General features: G+C 43.0%; 1 protein-coding gene across 3 annotated transcripts in view; it reads right to left on the bottom strand.

Moving 5' to 3' along the window:
* The window catches only part of LOC138583777 (RNA-binding motif, single-stranded-interacting protein 3-like), a 149,606-nt gene that overhangs the window by 87,798 nt on the left and 43,952 nt on the right, over positions 1-17,856 (bottom strand). For all 3 annotated transcript variants that reach the window (XM_069655765.1, XM_069655766.1, XM_069655767.1), the window contains exon 3: positions 6,385-6,443. In XM_069655765.1, coding sequence (XP_069511866.1) covers positions 6,385-6,443 — 59 coding nt within the window. The remainder of the gene's footprint in view (positions 1-6,384; positions 6,444-17,856) is intronic.

The following is a 17,856-nucleotide window of genomic DNA, read 5'->3' as shown; positions in this document are numbered from 1 at the left end:
GTATCCACTGTGCAGCTCATATCAGACTTGTCCTCAGTAATATAGTCCAGAAAATTGAGTCCATGCCTCGGGAGCCTTGAACATGATCTCTTAATAAAATACTGTTGTAGATGTTGTTCTGTAATCTAGCTCTGCCCGGCACTTTTTTGTTTGTCCTTCCATCCACAGAAGTCTGAGTGTCGGCTTGTTCAGAAAAATATGTCACATCATTCCCAATCCGAGGGGCGCGAACGACGCGGACATTTTCTCTCCCAGCGCTCGTTACATTGAAACGCTTGTTGTGATGGAGATTCGGCCTTGAGATTTGCGATTTGCTTTGACTGTATTCATCACTCAAGGAGAGATCTGTGTTTTCAGAAAATTCATTTGCCCCTCTCTCCGGGGAGGTCAGAGGTCAAGTACCAGCGCCTGAACACGGCGCAGGATTCATTGTCCTGCTCAAGGACACTTCAGCTGAGGGAAAGCTTGTTGAGTGTATGCGCTGACGCCTGCCTGTCAAGCTGCCGGACGACATTCTTCCTCCCGAAATGTAATATGTAAATATTCATTTAACCTTAAAACTGTAACCTACGCGTCTTTAGTTGTGTGGAACTTTACTCTCATGTGGATTTGAGTGACAGCTCTTCTGGACACACAGATAAGGATTTTTCTCGAGAACAGAAGAGTGAAAATAATTTCTCTGAATGATATAATCCCTCTCATTTGCGCCCCGTCCCTCACATCTGCGGTCTCATGATGACACAGAGATGAAATTTCATCTCGCTCAGTCAGGCCTGACAAATATTCCACTGGTGAATGAAAAAAAAAAACATTTATTACCAAGTGCACACACACGTGAACACACACTCATATCGGCTCATGGACACAGATGGAAGCACAGATAAACATGAGCACTCACACACACACACACACACACACACACACACACATCCCTAGCTCCCATCTAATCTCCTGAGCTCCCAGAGTTCCTGGCCTTGGGCCATCAGAATTGGCTAACAGAGTAGAGAAGGAAAAGGAGGGAGATGTGGGGGGGAGTAAGAGACTGGCAGGCAGAGAGAGAGAGAGAGTAAGAATGAGACGAGCGACCCGAGAGGGAGGGAGGTTGAGAAACGGCAGGAGACGTGGAGACGGGGAGAGGGAGGGAGGGAGGGCGCGCTTGTCTTTGGGAAATGGAAATCCTTTACAATCTAAAGTGGTTTCCTCTCCCTTCCTTCCTCCATCCTGCGCTCTGTGCCCTCTCCCTCCCCCGGAGCTCCCACGCTGCTAACTAGAAAACTGTCAGTGTGTTTAACATCGAGCCCGCTGCAAAGCTGCAAAGAAAATCGAGATGTTATCTCAGAGATCAAAGCAGAATCTTTGCTTTCTTGTTCATTTGAATGACAAATAATTCCACAGCTATTCTCAGGATAGCGTGTTTAGGGCTATACATGTATAACATCCATGCACCATGTATTGGTATATTTATATATTGCTCCAGAGAGAAACATATACTCGGACCTTTGGAGGAAGTTTCAGAAGAGCGCAGAGTGAAACCATCACAAAGCAGAGACATGACAACATCTGTATACAAACGTATTGAACGCTCTCCCTGCAGACTGCTTTATTTATCCGCCTGTCTCTTTGTCTACATCTCTACCTCTCTCTTTCCTCTGTGCTAAATCTTCCTGAAAAGAAGAGGCTGTCTGCTAAATCATCACTTCCAAAGGGTCTCCTTCCTTTTCTGTCAACCCCAGGTTATTTTTACCCCCTCCCGGTGCCTCCTCCCTCCCCTCCCATCCTTCCCTCCCCTCTCCAGGAGAACTCTCTGTGCCAATTTGTACTCTCTTAGTCACGCTAAGCACTTATCTTGTCCCCACTGAATGCCTCTGCAATCAAACCAACACTTATCCGGTTGTAAGGCATGCTAATGGTCGACTGATAATGAAACTCCTTCATTGTGAGTTAACAACTGGCTAAGGGGTGTATGAAGTCCGCATCACCAGCAGGGAAAGTGCTGACGCAGCCGCAGCCTGTAAAAAACGCCGATGCTGCAACAGCTGCAGCTGCTGCATTCTGTGCATTAAATAAGAAACGTAAATCTGAAGCCGGACGTCTGCATTCAGTTCGGCTCGCTGATGTTTAGTATTCATAAAAGCCTCGCCTCGGATATATACTGTATGTACTATAGTGCCAGATCTGGTGCCAAGAATGCCCCTACTATACACTTACAAACACTTTTTTTTCTTGACTCACAAATGCAGAGACTTTAACTTTCACAAATAAATCACCCAGATTTTTAATGATCTGTTTACCAAAAGTGCTGCTTTTGTTTCTCTTCCACAATATAACATTATTCCGGTAAGAGAAATGGATATAAAATATACACCAAAAAAGATGATTTATGTTCACACATCCTCAGGCTACAAATTAAAAAAAAAATCAATCTGTATTGATTCTTATTTCAACCGAATAAGCCCCCAAAAATCGACGAAGCGTGATTAAAGCCAGAATCTGCTGCTAATCTGCAGCCATTAAACTCTGCTGCAAACATAAATCTGATGATGTGCTGACTTTATATGAACAGTCATGGCTTCTTGAATTATAACCGTTATAGCATCAAATATCATTCACTGAACTTTTTATCCAGTTTAAGACAAGGTGCAAAACACATCAACATGGACTGTCTGACCCTCTCTGGCAGACCGACCACTGCCGGGTGATGGAGAACGCGTCACTAACCGGGCGCCGCTTGTTGCGAATGTCGCCACAGACACCCAGTCCATAAAAAAACGATATACTGCAAATGCAAAGGCTTTCATCAGTAAGTTATAGGCTCAATCACCATTGTGTCACCTCGTTCGGTGATAGATAGAGACTTACCAGACATTTATTTAAATTAAAATATTCAAAATTATATCTTTAACAAAACCCCATTAGAAAACGACCAAAGCTAACTATGTGTGGGTCTGTGACTAAACACTTTCCACCTTATGTCTGTAGCTCTTAGCTCTTAGGGTGCTTTCACACCTGACAGCTTTGGTCTGGATTTTTGGTCTTCACTCAGAAAGTCCGGTTTGTTTGGACAGGTGAGAACATGCATTCGAACTCTGGTGCAGACCAAACTACCGGTCCATGGTCCACCAGAAAAGGCAGGGCTCGTTTCAAAATGAACCACGGTCCGATTGATTCAGGTGAGAACATAGACGGACTTAAATTAGGCCCTTATATAGAAAACAGACATTGTAACAATTTGGTCTTTGATTAGGATCAAACAAACTGACTTTTGGTGTGAAAGAAATCTTAGATTATTTATCCTACTGAAGACCTCTTAAAATCAGCAACAGCCAGGGCCTGCAGGTTCCAGCAAACATAACTCAAACAGGAGAGTATTTTTGTAGAACTATTTCAGCTGTGTATTAATACTGAATCTCTACTGGGTGAACAGCACTTTGTCGTTTCCATAATATTGTATTTTCTCTTATTTGTTGTCTCTTCTACAAACCGCTGACCCGAACAGCTGTTGTGATACCGTGTGCTGCATGCGTAGGTATACAGGGCCGCTGTGCAGAGGAAGACATAGTGCCGAGGGAAAGGGCTGTCTGACGTCAATGTGAAGCTGTGACAACAAACTTAAATACAGCATACCTTTAAACTGAAATGTTTGTTTATATGTAGGACTCTTTAAAGTGGCTAAAGTACGTGGCACTCCTGACCCCGTCTGCAGCGCTGCTTAGCTTAGCTTCTGTGTAAGAACTCTGGCCGGCCTCTCCTAACAGAAGCCGTGCTGACAGTTATTTACTGCCATGGTTCTCAACTGGTGGGTCGGGACCCAAAAAGAGGGTTGCAGAGCTTCTTTTCAGTGGGTTGCGGATGTCTGCTTGAAAAACAAAAGTTGTGGTAAAAAGTCTGTGCTGTGCTTTTATTTTGAAGGACATGGGTTTCCCATGACGTGCCTGCAGTAGTAGTTTATTTACCCTCCATGTATCTGCTGATTGGGTAATCCCAGCTACAGTTACATTTACATTATTGAAACTTGATGAGCCCGACAGTAGTTGCATTTATGTTGCACTTTAAGTTGAAACAAGACGAGGTCAAAACCTAGAATGTGGCTGACCGCATCATGTCAGTGTGCGCTCTTGTGGGCAATGTGTTACAAGGACTTTCCTTATGAGGCCGATGACGACGTGTTTGAAAGCAGGTGCGCGCTGCAGACGTAGGTGAGGACAGCGGACGAGCACCAGAGAAGGAGCAGCCCCGCCTACTCCTCGCACAAAGTATCCAGAGCCGTATAGACAGAGAGTCGCGTCACTGGAGGACCAATATGCTCCATGATCCGCCATTGTGATGTCACAACTCTCTCTCTCTACGGTTGTGAAAGTAACGTCACTCACTCACTCACTCACTCAGTCACATACAGACCCATGTGTAGGTAAAAGGCTGTTCATTGAACGAATTGTAGAGAGAATATTTATATATCTGCCACCTGCTGGTCATTTTACTCGACAATTATACCGTTGTGTTTTGTGATGTTGACATACTGTGATGTTTGGTTCCATCTCAGGTCCAAACTGGACCATTTTTTATTAAATACATTTGAGTGGTTGAAACATTTAGGTTACGATTTGTCCTTAAGGAGGTGCTGATGGGTCCTGAGGCTAGACCAGTTGAGAACCACTGATCTACTGTACGTACCACACTTACTATTGATAAGTGCCTCATACAGCCCCACTTGAAAAAAACCCCCGAACTATTCCTTTAATGGCAGAAGAACTATTTGGAACGAGTGTAAAATACATCACAAGGCCCGAATTCACAGTTACAAAGGAACATGTGTTAAACAGTGCGGCTCATTTATGGAATTGAGGGCGCTCGATGGCAGAGTGCAAAATGATAAACCAGGCTTTAGACAGAGCCATGCCGAGTATGATCAATTTATCTTCATGAGATTTGTTAACAAGAAGAAAATTATACAGTATCACCACTTTAGCAGTTTAAAGATGGTTTTGATTGATTTGTAAGCACTGGATGAAAATGGCCACGATGTGATTTTAAATAAAACAGATGTCATTTTCCATTTGTGAATTATTCATAAAAAAAAGCATGAAGCCATAATTTACAAACATAATCATGAACTGGAGCACTGAGGCTGTATTTAATCAGGTTTTTAAAACTCCCAACACCAATGAAAAATGTAATGAGTTGAGAAAACGGAGGAATAACTGATAATAATTATCACTGGGTTTATTGAGTTTTCTTGCCGCTCTTCCGTTCTGCTGTAACGATGTCAGGATAAGCATGTTAATCTGCTTTCGGGGCTTTAGCTGTGTTTGATTCTGTGATGCCAAAGCAGGTACTGGCAGGATAAACATTTGTGAGATTTATTGGACCGGCCTAATGGAAAGAAGCAAGAAAAAAGAAGTAAATGAGATTCAAGAGGTTTGATGTTCCCTGAGTGATGATCTGACAGGCAGGAATCATTTACTCAAGATACTCCATCCCAGGTAATCACGGCAGAAGAAGTCTTAGCATTTGCATTAAGATCTCGGACATAAGCGTCAATCAGACCGACTTTCTCTGCCCTCGTGCGATTGAACCTGATAGGCTGATTACAGGGCGTGTGTGCTGTTGTCCTAAAGCATGTCAGCGTACCTTCGAGCGCGGCCTCGGCAGATGAGTAGCAATCATGCAGAACACATGCTCTTGCTCGCCTCTTCAAAAGCAGACGACTACAATCACATTGATTAGTGCTTTGTTCCGGCCACTCCAACAATCAAGCAGACCCTCATCGCGAGACACTCGAGTGCGTCTCATTCACCACAGAGACTATTTGAAACACATTGTGGCCGTCGTATAGCGCTCTCTGTTTGGATTTGGCCGATGACAACAATGCCGACATGTTGCTTTCAAAAGCTGCTTTACTCGAAGTGTCATTAGGGTGCAATCCTGACGTCATCTTCACAGAGAGCTTAAGCAAAATAAAGGTATTCGAGTAACGCATCATTTAGATAGATTAAAGGATGTGATGCTTGTAATGGCAGCCAATACTGCTGTGTTAAATCAGTGAGCCTCACCACATAACACATATTTCTCAGGCAAACACATGGACTTTGTGCAACAGCACATCAGATGGCTCGCACAAGTTGAAGTAATTTGTTCTACTTTGACGTCACGCTGTGTCTTGAAAGAGATTTCAGCATATTGTAAAAAGATGTGGGCATTGATTAATTTAGAATCCAAGAAAAATATAAGATGAAAGGAAAGACAAAAACAAAAAACACTCCCCATTGTGCACTGATTGGTCCGCCTGTTTCATTAACTGTTAACTGATGTTCTCCAAAAGTGTGTGAAGTATTGGGCCACTTGTTATTCACCACGCTGTACAGAGTCAAAAGGATTGTCACTCACCTTTACACTGATTGGTGTTCTTGTCCAGGATGGCCTTAGTTGATACAATCTTCCCATACCTGTAAAAAGCACAATAACATTCTGATCAGCCTTTGAATCAGTTATTATCAACATATCGGTTCTTTAAATCCAATGCAGACATGTTTCTAGCCACGCTGCATGCTGCATGACCCTAGGGTGGCGATGGCGGTCGGGTCAGTCGGATGTTCTGTCCACTTTTTGTCTGAAAGGTTTAACAACTTATGGATGGATTACAATGAAATACATGGGCAGCTGTGGCTCAGTGGAGAGTCGGTCGTCTTTCAATCGGAAGGTTGGTGGTTCAATTTCCAGCCAAAGACAGGCTACATGTCAAAGTGTCCAATGTGTGACAGTTGGGCACTTTATGTAGCAGCCTCTGCCATCAGTGTGTGTGAATTGGTGAATGTGACATGCAGTGTAAAAGCAGCTTTGAGTCGTCGCAAGACTAGAACTATATAAGTACAGTCTATTTACCAAATATTGTATCTATATGTTTTAACCCCAGGGGATGGATCTTTCTTACTTTGGTGATGCCCTGACTTTTCATCTAGCTCCACAAGTGAAGATCACATTTGTACATTTGAGAGAGATGTCTCAACAACCACTGCATCGACAGTCATTTTCACCTCAGGATTACTTCTTGCAACATTAACATTGAATGTCTATGAAGGTTTTCCAGGTCATGGTCATTGTAAGATTAATCCAAAAGGCAACTGGACTTTTTGGATTAAGTTTAGAATGACCATGACCTGGATGACTGAGAAGCTTCACAACCTACAGAGGCCTATATTCCTGGCTCCGTCCACCAGTCAGTTTAGAACTGCAGAAGCCTTTCAGATGAGAGGTGAAGCGTCTTCAAGAACTTCAACCAAGTCCAGTTGCCTTTTGGATTAACTTTACAATTAACATTAAATCCAGCACCATCAGGTGAATCTGTGTTTTTGCATGATAAAATGTTCAACTGTTGAAATGTTGAATATACTGTAAAATCCTGATTATAAGACGGCTGTCTATTTTTGAGTGTATCCCAGAAAGAAATCGTTTTCTACAGCTATTATTCAATAAAAACGTGTACACAAGTTATTTCAACACTATTTCAATTTATTTTCATTTGAAACACACTCAAAACACTCAAAAATTACAGCCTACAATCTGTTTTCACCATGTCGAGTTAGCTATCCTGCTCGCTACCGGTGCCGTAGTTGAGCTCAGCCTACGCTAACGTTGATTGTTGTGAGGGTGGCGGCTGCACTGGCGATCATGACGGCGCATGTCCGTGATGAAGCTTTAGCTAGATTATAGCGCCATCATCTGGGTAAAACACCGGAACACAATAAAATACCTCTCTCTGTATTTTATACTGGTATATTTGTCGCAGCCCACTTTTTAGATGGAAAAAACATATTAAAACTGCGTCTTATAGAGTGAATTTTAGGGTACTTAAAAGCATTTCTGTTAACAGAAGCTTGTTGCGATTGTTACAGTAGCTGTGCAGTGTTGGTGCACTAGCTTTCTTCAGGTGCAACTTATTGTAATAATGTTTTTAAGAGGATAAATCCAATAATAATAAAATTAGCACACAAAACAGAACAAAGTCTGATGATAACTCAATCCTCCACTCTGTCCTTATCCATTTCCAATCCCCCCCACAGGCCTCAGAGAGCCCTGTCTCATATGATGATAATAAGCAGACATCTGTATGGCACCCCGTCCAGCTTGTAAGGCTCATAAAAGAGACAGAAAACCTCCACTCCTCTTTCTACCTGCTCCCTCTGCCAACGCCTCTCCTGTCCGATTCGTTGCCTTACTCTCTGTTAGGTTTGACACCTCTGCCTTGCTCTTTGTCTATCCTTATTTTCCACCTCCTTTCCATTTCTATACTACAGCTCCCAGAAGAACTTAATAATGTTTTTATCAGCCTGGTCTTTCCATCTTTCTGGGAAGAGAGGAGCGAGAAACAGACAGGAAAGTGAGAAAGAAGCTGAGATGAGAAATAAGGACAGAGAGGAGAGGGAGAGAAAGACTCCCACAGAAATGTTGGATGGCTGAGATCAGCCTGGATCGCTGCCTGGATCTATGGATGAGACTTTTTAATTAATGTTTTAACACTGCTGCACAGTGACTGACTGGCTGGCTGAGTGACTATCAAACAGATTGACAGAATGACAAGCTGGCTAGCAGACTGGCTGATGGCCACAGGTGAGGGATGGAAGCATACACACTCTTCCCTTTAAGGGGGAAAAAAAAACGTGAGACAACAAGGAGGGAGACGGGAGCGATAAAGAACGAGGGAAAGATACGAGCGGAGAGGGTGAAAAACGTGAAGGGAGAGAAGGGGAGGGGGGACTCGGAGGAATGAAGAATAGACGAGGAGAGGGAGAGCAGTCAGTCAAAAGATAAAAAGAGACACTGAAGGCGAGGAGGAAGCGCGGTAGTCAGGGAGCGATCGAGAGATAGTAAGAGGTGTTTAATAAAGAAGAGATCATTTAGCTGTCACCATCAGGAGAGTCTCTGTCAGCCAACTGCTTCTGTCAGCGAGCAGAAGAGAGGAGAGCCTCGCCCGCCTGACAGCCGCACATCAAACTCTATTGGGACAGGAGACTTTAGAAAGAAAGACATAAAAAAAAAGGCTTTTAAAGGCTGCTATCACACATAACACGACAGCTGAGCAGCTTATGATCTCCAAATTGGTGCAGAGAGAAAATCACTGCTTTTGCTTAATGCTCAATTTTAACACATCTTCCTGCGATTTAAGATATTTTATGGGTATTTACAGACGCGGTGATCGGGAATCAAATCAAATGTTTGCCGGGTGTTTTCTTTTTTACTAAGTCACGGCTGGTGGTAAACAAGGTCTTTGGCCCGCAGTTTGGGGAGCAATCCAACCATCGCAGACGTCGAAAACACTGACAAAAACAAGGCAGGACTAATCGCCCACACACACACACACACGCAGAGGCAAACACACATGCGGACACACACGCGAGGCAACATCACGATCAAAAAAACACCAAAGCTGTAATCACACACATTACACACACCATCTGGCAATACCCGGCTCTTTGTTGACTTCTGCCTCTGTGTGATTCAAACTTGGAGTGTGTGCGTGTAAACACCTACTGTGTGTGTGTGTGTGTGCCTGGACTCATCTGACGCGCGCACATACTTTGTGTGGGTGTGATTCCTTGCGATTGCGTGCTTGTGTGTGTACGAATTCATGACAAAGATCTCATGCACCGTCGATGTTTTGGCAGGTTGTTTTTCCCGGCAGAAAAGTGAAACATTTCCAGACTGTTTGTTCGTTTTTGTTTGTGAGAAAGAAAGAAGGAGAGAGAGAGAGCGCTACCTGGATCGACACAGTATGAGTCTTGAAAAATATGTGCACAGATGCCTGTTTTTACAAAGTGGAAAACAAATACAGAGTGTGTTTAATGCGTGCTGTGTTTGTGTCACCATCAGATCAATGTGTGTGAAGCGTAAATCCACCTGCGTCTTCTTTAGTTGCACAATTAAGTTGGACTGAAAGACAAGTAGAGAGGACAGATGACGGCATGGCCTTGAAATTACAACAACACAACGCCATCCAAAATGTGTCTCACTCTGGACTTGATCACTGCTAAAATTCCATTTCCTCCAGATAGCCACAACAATCCGCTATTGTGCTGCCGAAATGGAACAAAGTATTGATAATAGATCAGATGATGAAGTAAGGAGGTTGAACAAAGTGCAGAGTGTCCTGTTCTGTCCCAACTGGAAGCCTTTTTCATTGATTCCAGCAGCAGAGAGCGGTTTGAAATAAAGCCGACCCGCACTTGACCCGACGGCAGTGACACATGAGACGCTCATAAAAACTACTCAAATACTTATAACATACCCACAAAGGACCAGGGAGAGCCAGATGGCAGGGGTTAGCACGTCCTCATTCCAAAGAAACAGTCACTGAATGAGATCGGAGTATGTCATTTGTTTCTATTGGATGTTCGGGATGACTAAAGGGTCCATAATGGGAGTAAAGTGTGAAGCAGCGTTGGAGCGACTTTCCAACACGCTTGACAAAGTGAGCTAAACTACAGCGAAGGCTGGGAAAGCGTTCCCTGAAATATGAATATAGGGATGCTCGTTCACTGTATGTGATGGATTTCATTGGTTTATCCAAAGTCTGCTACATTGATACTTATAACAATGTAAGTCCCATCCAGGTGACGCCACGTTAAAACCCAATTCAAAGACAGGAAACAAGGCTGCCCGAGTGTATAACTGAGCTCAAGAACACTGGTATATATCCAACAGGGGATGTGGTACAGAAGATGCTGTTGTTACTCTGTCACTCTGGTTTATATCATTTACAAACATTTAGACAAACCCAACACAGATGGTGGTGCACGCTGTCCAGATTTTTCATCAGCATTAAACACAATAAAAACAAACATTTTGGTGACCAAAATGATCCAACAGGAACTAAATACTGAATTAGTCCGAATATAAGATGACCCTGATTATAAGACGACCACCCCCCAACTCCCCATTTTTCAAGACTCATTTTCTTAAAGACTTGAAGACCAAATACCTTTCAAAAAAATCCAATAAACCATTGAAGTGAGGTCTATTTACAGAGCAGTCTTGAAACAGCGGGATGACGGCTCTGGTAAGGGGCACACCTTTTCAGTAACACTCTCTGTCAATCTCTTGGAAGCTGCCGCTTTGAAGACCACGGTACCATTTTCTCTGTTAACATCTGTTAGGACAAACTGTTAGCATATTATAAGACGCAGCGGTTCGCTGGAACCGTTTTCCGGGCCGGGGTGAGCAGGTCCAGTCCTGGGGGGCTCCCAGGCTAAGCCCGCTGAGAGCACAGGAGAACGGGGCACTACGCGGTGGACCGTGATCTTTTTGGGCTCGCCATTTTTGGACATTACACTCTGTGACAACGATTATCATAAGTCCGCCTTCAGTTGGTGGTTAACTTCGTCTACTTTTAAGCGATTTGTTCTGGATGATCTTGCCATCTTTCATCCCACTGGCACTGTAGTTGTGAGTGACGGCTGGCCTCAGTCATGAGAGGTACACTCGCTTTACAGTAAGTGGCGCCGTGTAATGTTGTTAACCCCGAATGTAAGATGATCCCACTTTTTTAGATGTATGTCAAGAGGAAATAAAACTTTTATTCGGACCAATACGGTCGTTGATTCTCTGGTTTGCCTCTTTTCTCACCAACAGAGTCCAGGTTGATAAAACCCTCTCATCTGCCATCACGACCGATGCTGGTGCTCCCCAGGGTTGCGTGAGTTCAGTTTTTACTTGAGATGACTGTCGTTCAGATACGCCAAATCAGTATGTTCTAAAGTATTCTGATGATAAAGCCCTGGTTTCTTTGTTAAGTCACTGAGACGACCCCGGGCTGCACCAACATGCCGTGATCAAAGTGGTTGAGTTGAGTGATAATAAGGCTCTTGAGATGAAAATCATATTTGGTTCATCATCTGACTCTCATGAAGCTCCTATTGTTGTATGTATATTCTTATAATACTTGGGTGTAGTGATCGACCACTTGTCCCCTTGGAAAGGCCACACTGAGTTTGTCTGCAAAGAGAATACATTCATACTTCCTGTTTGTTTGTATTAAAGTGTTGGATTTTAATCCTTCATATTCACACATTCTGCCTGGTAGCTTCCTCCTAACCTGCAGAAGTACCTGCATTTGGTCAGAAAAGTTGTTTTTATATCATAAAGTACTCTCCAGTATCTTGCTAACCTAAAATTCTCTATTTTCCAGGCTTCACTGAAACGCTACAAAGCCCCACAACACTGAAGAAGCCAGAGGATGGCTCTTTCCACAGCATCAGTGGGTTGGGGGTGATGGTGGGTTCAGCTGACAGACTGGCTTTCACTATGACAAACCTGTTACGTGCCTTCTTCAACACAGAGAAACGCTTTAGAGTTTTTGCCAAAACCAAACTTTTGTTTCCTTTTTCCAACAACAAAAGTGTTTCACAAAGAAAAGCGAGACCGTGAAATTGACAGTATTTTCCACCTGTCAAGATTTAAGGAGAAATGTCAATATCTAAACTTGTGCACCCAGTTTTTGCTGGTTTGACAAATCTGTGAGCACCCTGGCTGTGTGTGTGAAGTGTTATTGACAGTCCTCAAAGGGCTCTTCTGCATCAGGCAGGGAGTTTCATCTCCTTGAGGAACACCTTCAGCCAACGGATGCTAGACGTTTGATGTCACACAACTCTCCAGGATATCCGTGAGAAAATATACATAATGTATAGGTGCACATTTAAAAGCTGTGTGTGTTCTGTCTGAGCGTATGTGTGGGCGTATATCCACGAGCGAATAGGCAGGTTGGTCTCTGTGTGTGGTATCTCCTAATTGGGGATCCAATGCAGCTCTCTTGTCTCTGGCATGTCCCTCATTTTCCTGCATCTGACAGTCAGACTGAGACAAACACAGAGGGAGGACCGAGAGAGTGCCGTGCCTCAGAAGCCTTTGAATTCATTCTCCGTATGTAGATGTTCAGGCGCTTTAAAGAGATGAAGTCTTGGAGTGTTCCCATGATGAAAAGGAAGTGTGCTGTGAATTCAGAAGACGGCTCGATGTTACTGAGGCATTAAGTTTATCTGCCAGGAGGGCCTTCCATGAAGCTTCAGTCAATCAACCTGGTTTGGTAGGAGACTCAGGAGTAGGCTGCTTTATAACCACAAGTTTACGGTCGTATGAGGTTCTTTTCCTGTTTCATCCTTATTTTCCTCTCATCTGATGACACTACAGTTTGGGGGAGAGTGTGAACTTTTGCCATAAAGATTTATGTCAGACCAAATAGCTGAGTATTACTCTATTTCAGATACAATGGTGGGTAAATTGGGTTTAGATGAGTGTAATCTCCACTACATCCCTGGCCCATAACTCTTCAGAGAGCTAGATGCCCTCTCCATAGAAGATCCTAAATATCTTTTTATCAATATAATTGCAGTGAAATTACGAGTGACAACACCAGAGTGTTTGCTACAAGAACTACTGACCCCAAAAGCCGGGTCTTGAAAAGAGCAACTCAGTAAAAGTTCAAAAGGGGAGAACGATGCATGTCTCGTCTGGAGGGCAAACATGGTGTTGCACTCAGGGGCGTGTCCACATTTTGGCCAAAAGGGAGCACCTACGTCTGAAGGGGAGGGATGCAGGGGTGGATACCCCACTTGCCACTCCAAAATCCTAAACAAGGATTGGCTATTTGCCTTGTCAGAGGCGGGACTTGTGTACACTATTTGGGCTGTGTTGCAACAGCCTCTTTCCATTTCAATGTGGCACACGTCCTTTAGTACTTTAAATTGTTACTCTGGCCATACATCTTCTTTATGAGTCCTTAAAGAATTAAGCTTAGAAGGAAGGGTTAGATAAATGCTATTCATTTGTGTGTGTGTGTGTGTGTGTGGACACATATTTAATGCCAAAATAATGGTCAAAAAAGTCTGGATCTGCCCCCGGTGGGATGAAGTAGCATTTATTTACCATTTCTATCTCCACTAATCATATCGACTTAAACATTTAAACATATCCCAACAGAGTGGAAACGTATAAATCTTCAATGTTTTATGCCACAAAAGCTACGAGCGACCTGTTGGTACAAAGCCCAAAAAGTTGGTCTGAACATAAGTCCCGCCTTCGACAGGGAAAATAGCCAATCATAGTTAGGTTGCAGATTTTGGTGGTTATTTTTGGGGTGGCACCTGGGGTGGCCAATCAGAGGGGCGTTAGGGTTAAACCTAAAGGAGCGGCCCCCATGCCACCCTGGGTGACCCTCCTGGACACACCCCTGGTTAAACTCATATGTACACACAAACGTAGAACAGATCAATAATGATGTGGTACGTTAAACATAATAACAGTTTTCATCAGTTGCTTTGGGCCCAGTACTTGAATGTCAATTGATGCTGTCAAAACAATAACAATTTCTTGCTTGTGCACAACCCAAGAAAACATTTCTCATTCCTTGTTTTAACAAATTAAGAAAGATTGCCCTCAAATTTAAATAATCATTTGTTCTTTGTGTCTTCGTGATCAAAATAGGTTCTGTTTCTTCTCAGGTTAAAAAAGTTTTACTCTCAAAAATGTTACGATTCTTTCATTAAGTTTATCACAAACAGAATAGTCCATCTTCATGTATCAATGACAATAACAAGCTGAGCTGCAAAACCAGAGATGTCAAACATTTCCAGAGAGAGAGAGTTTAAATTCTAACAAATTATCCAGACATTTTGAAGAAGGACTCAATGACTTATTCACCGACACAAAAGCTTCTGTGACACAAGAATTTAAGGTTTCTGGTGAGTTTGGTGAGCAATCTAAAGTGTTTTGCTACATGGAGCTGACTTCTTTAAAAATGTTTCAAGTAATCTGCCAAAGAAATTGAGAAGTCCTTAAAGAGGATGTCACATAAAGGAAACAGTCTTTGAGAGTGAGTGTACCAGTGTGTCAGTCTAAGAGATATGTACCGGTGGAAAAAATGGACACCAAACCAAAATATTAAGGCTCCTACTCAAGAAAAGGGTTGAAGCAGTATTACTTAAGCAGTAGATAGATAGATAGATAGATAGATAGATAGATAGATGTGAGAGAGGAAGAGAGCAACAACTAGTGTGAGTGAAGGCGGGCGAGCGAGCTGGAGAGAAATTGCCCTTGTGCTGGGCTTTACATTCCGCTCACGTTCGGCTCTGTCCCCAGACGTTAAAAGTGTGTCCATAGTTTGGGCGACCGGGGGAGTGATTGGAAATGTCAGCTGACAACAGCACTTTTCACTGACACTCTGAGAACTGGCACAGAGACAGAGAGAGGGGGAGGAAGGGGGGAGGGAGAGAGGAAATGAGGAGCATGACAGAAAGGGAAGGGAGAGGATGGAGCTGGTGGGCGGCTGGGCACACAAAAAAAAAGCCACGCTTGGTAACAATGAGGAAGAGGATGACATTGATCTGAAAGAGTGTGTGCGTGTGTGAGTGTGTGTGAGTGTCAAGGGACTGTCCTTTCGTTATTCATTGTAACTGTGTGCATGAATGAAATGCCTGTTCGTGCGCGTGCACGTCGTGTCACTGTGTGACAGGAAACTGCCACTCAGTCTATTTCCCAAAGCCGGAGAGAGTTGGAAACCCAAGGCTAAGCCTGCTGCCCAACAGCACACACACACACACCCCTCCCCCGCTGACCTTTCCTAAATGTTACTGGGCACTTGGCACACTGACGGGGCGTCTAATGAAACTTTTATTGGCCCCCATTTTTCACCCTGTTTTTCCAGAACGCCTCCAGGGCTGAGCTGAAATACAACAGGCTTGAACTGCAGCTGACACGCAGAAGGGCAAGGTATGGTGAGAGTGTGTGTGTGAGAGAGTGAGAGAGAGTGAGAGAGTGTGTGTTACAGTCTTCACATTTTATTATCTTCTGCCTTTTTCTTTATTCCAAAATCAATTAGATCAGTTAGAAGTGTTTATGAGATCATTTAAAGCCCTTACCTGCAGAATATTAAGGTCAATATATCATTCTCCTGTTACACTCGATAAGATCAGCTAACAGCTGAAGGCAAACAAGATCCTGTCTGGGAGAGATGCTTTGTCTTATGCTTCACAGTCTGTGTTGACTGTTTGTCCACGCCGGGACTATTGGGAATAAAACTTATAGCACAAAGGATAAAAGGTGCTATACAGCTGAACTTATAACAGTAAAAGAATAGCCAGGATAAGCACATCATATAGTGATACCTATACATCATCTAGAAGAACAAATACACTCAACTATATTGCTCTGAGGGTCGAGTGTCATTCAGCACGTGAGCTGAAATGCAGCATTAACATTAATAGTTTTACAAAATGCATGTGTTACTGTAATGTTACATGTTATTATTTACAGTAATATGAGTTAAATAATTTGTTATTTGTTATTTGGTATTATGTGCTCTGTGCTTTTATTTTGAAGTCCAAGGCAATAACAGTTGTTGTCGCTAGTTTTAAAGTTATGAAATCAATATGTCGGTGTACAGGTCTGTGTTGTTTAACCCTTTCCTTTGTTTGAACGACACCCGTTTTGAGTCATCATTGAAGCTTTCAATACACAACAGGTATAGTTGACAAGCTTCTGGGTGGACAGAAGGGTTATAGCAAGGTCACAAACAAGTATTGTTGCCTGCTATTTCTATCCGAGTCATTAAATGCAAGGTATTGGTTGTATTAAATTGTCTCACATAAATTAAGTCAATCCAGTGCGGTAACATGTTTTAAAAGACCTTGAGGAAAATTTTAATCTGCCTTTGGTTTTCTCTAAGGGGGGGGGATTATGCTAGTTACAAGCTTCATATTTCACTGATACCTGTGGAGTAGCTTAGCATAACTTACAGTAAAACAAACTTTTTCTGGTGCTCTGTGCAGGCCCTCATCCAGCCTCTCCCTGAAACGACTCAGTCAGCTCTGTCCCTTTAAGAAACCCCGCCCCCTACAAGCCCACTTTCTTCTGATTGGCCAGCTCTCTGAAGCCTGCTGAGGCTGCACTTTATGACGTCACAAAGTGCAGTGTGTAGAAAAAAACTGTGCCTGCAGACTGAGCTGAGAAGCCTGGGGATTACTCCAACATACTTTTACCTACAGATTTGAAACTTCACCCATGTTTAGTCTGCAAATCCAACATTGTAACATGATATATATGTCTTAAAATGTGACACAGCATAACACCCCCTCTTTAAAAGTTCTATTTTATAATCCTAACATAGAAATACCTCACATCCTGTTTGTATCCTCTATGATAGGGTTTTAGAAAGCTCTGTAACAGCTACTGATGAGACTGCCAAATGCTGTGTCTAAGGTTCAGAATTAACTTTCAATCTCAGTGTTTAGAGTGTTTAAACAGTAAACAAAACAAACTGCGTCATGAGAATGGATTCACAGTGGGTTAAAATGAACACCAGATCAGATTGTGTTCACGCATATCACAGCTGCTGGTTTATAAAAAGTAAATGCCTTCATCAGCTCCCATACCGATGTTTTAATTAAGCTTTTATCAAAATGTTCAGAGGATTGCCAATTCATGTCATTTCAAACTCTGAAGGTTTCCCTTGATAGCTTTAACCACAATGCAATCACATTTCTATTCAGCTTAATTTCACTAATATACTCATAGAATTAGAGGAATGACAAAAGTATTTCAATAGCCTTTTAAAAGGGATATTTGTTCAAGATTAACAGGTTTGCTGATGGGCAGAGGGGCGTGTTTGTCCCTGTGCAGCGTGTGTGTATAGATGACCCCGTACAGACTGGAGCGGATGGGTTAGGCCCAGCTGGGTTGTGTTTTTTCCTCTGAGGAAGCACAGAGGAGGAGCGCAGAGGTCAAGAGCAAACTGTTGATACTCATTATGAGCTGCTGTTGGAGTCTCGCAAAACTAATTACAACAAGCTGAGCTGAACGGAGCTGCAGTGAACG

The sequence above is a fragment of the Semicossyphus pulcher genome, unplaced genomic scaffold (genome assembly GCF_022749685.1).
Source record: "Semicossyphus pulcher isolate SPU_LCO1_2020_fin unplaced genomic scaffold, fSemPul1.0.p SCAF_9, whole genome shotgun sequence".
In the NCBI taxonomy this organism is placed as follows: Eukaryota; Metazoa; Chordata; class Actinopteri; order Labriformes; family Labridae; genus Semicossyphus; species Semicossyphus pulcher.
Note: the sequence above shows the minus strand (reverse complement) of the source record. Positions and strands in the feature narration are given on the sequence as shown.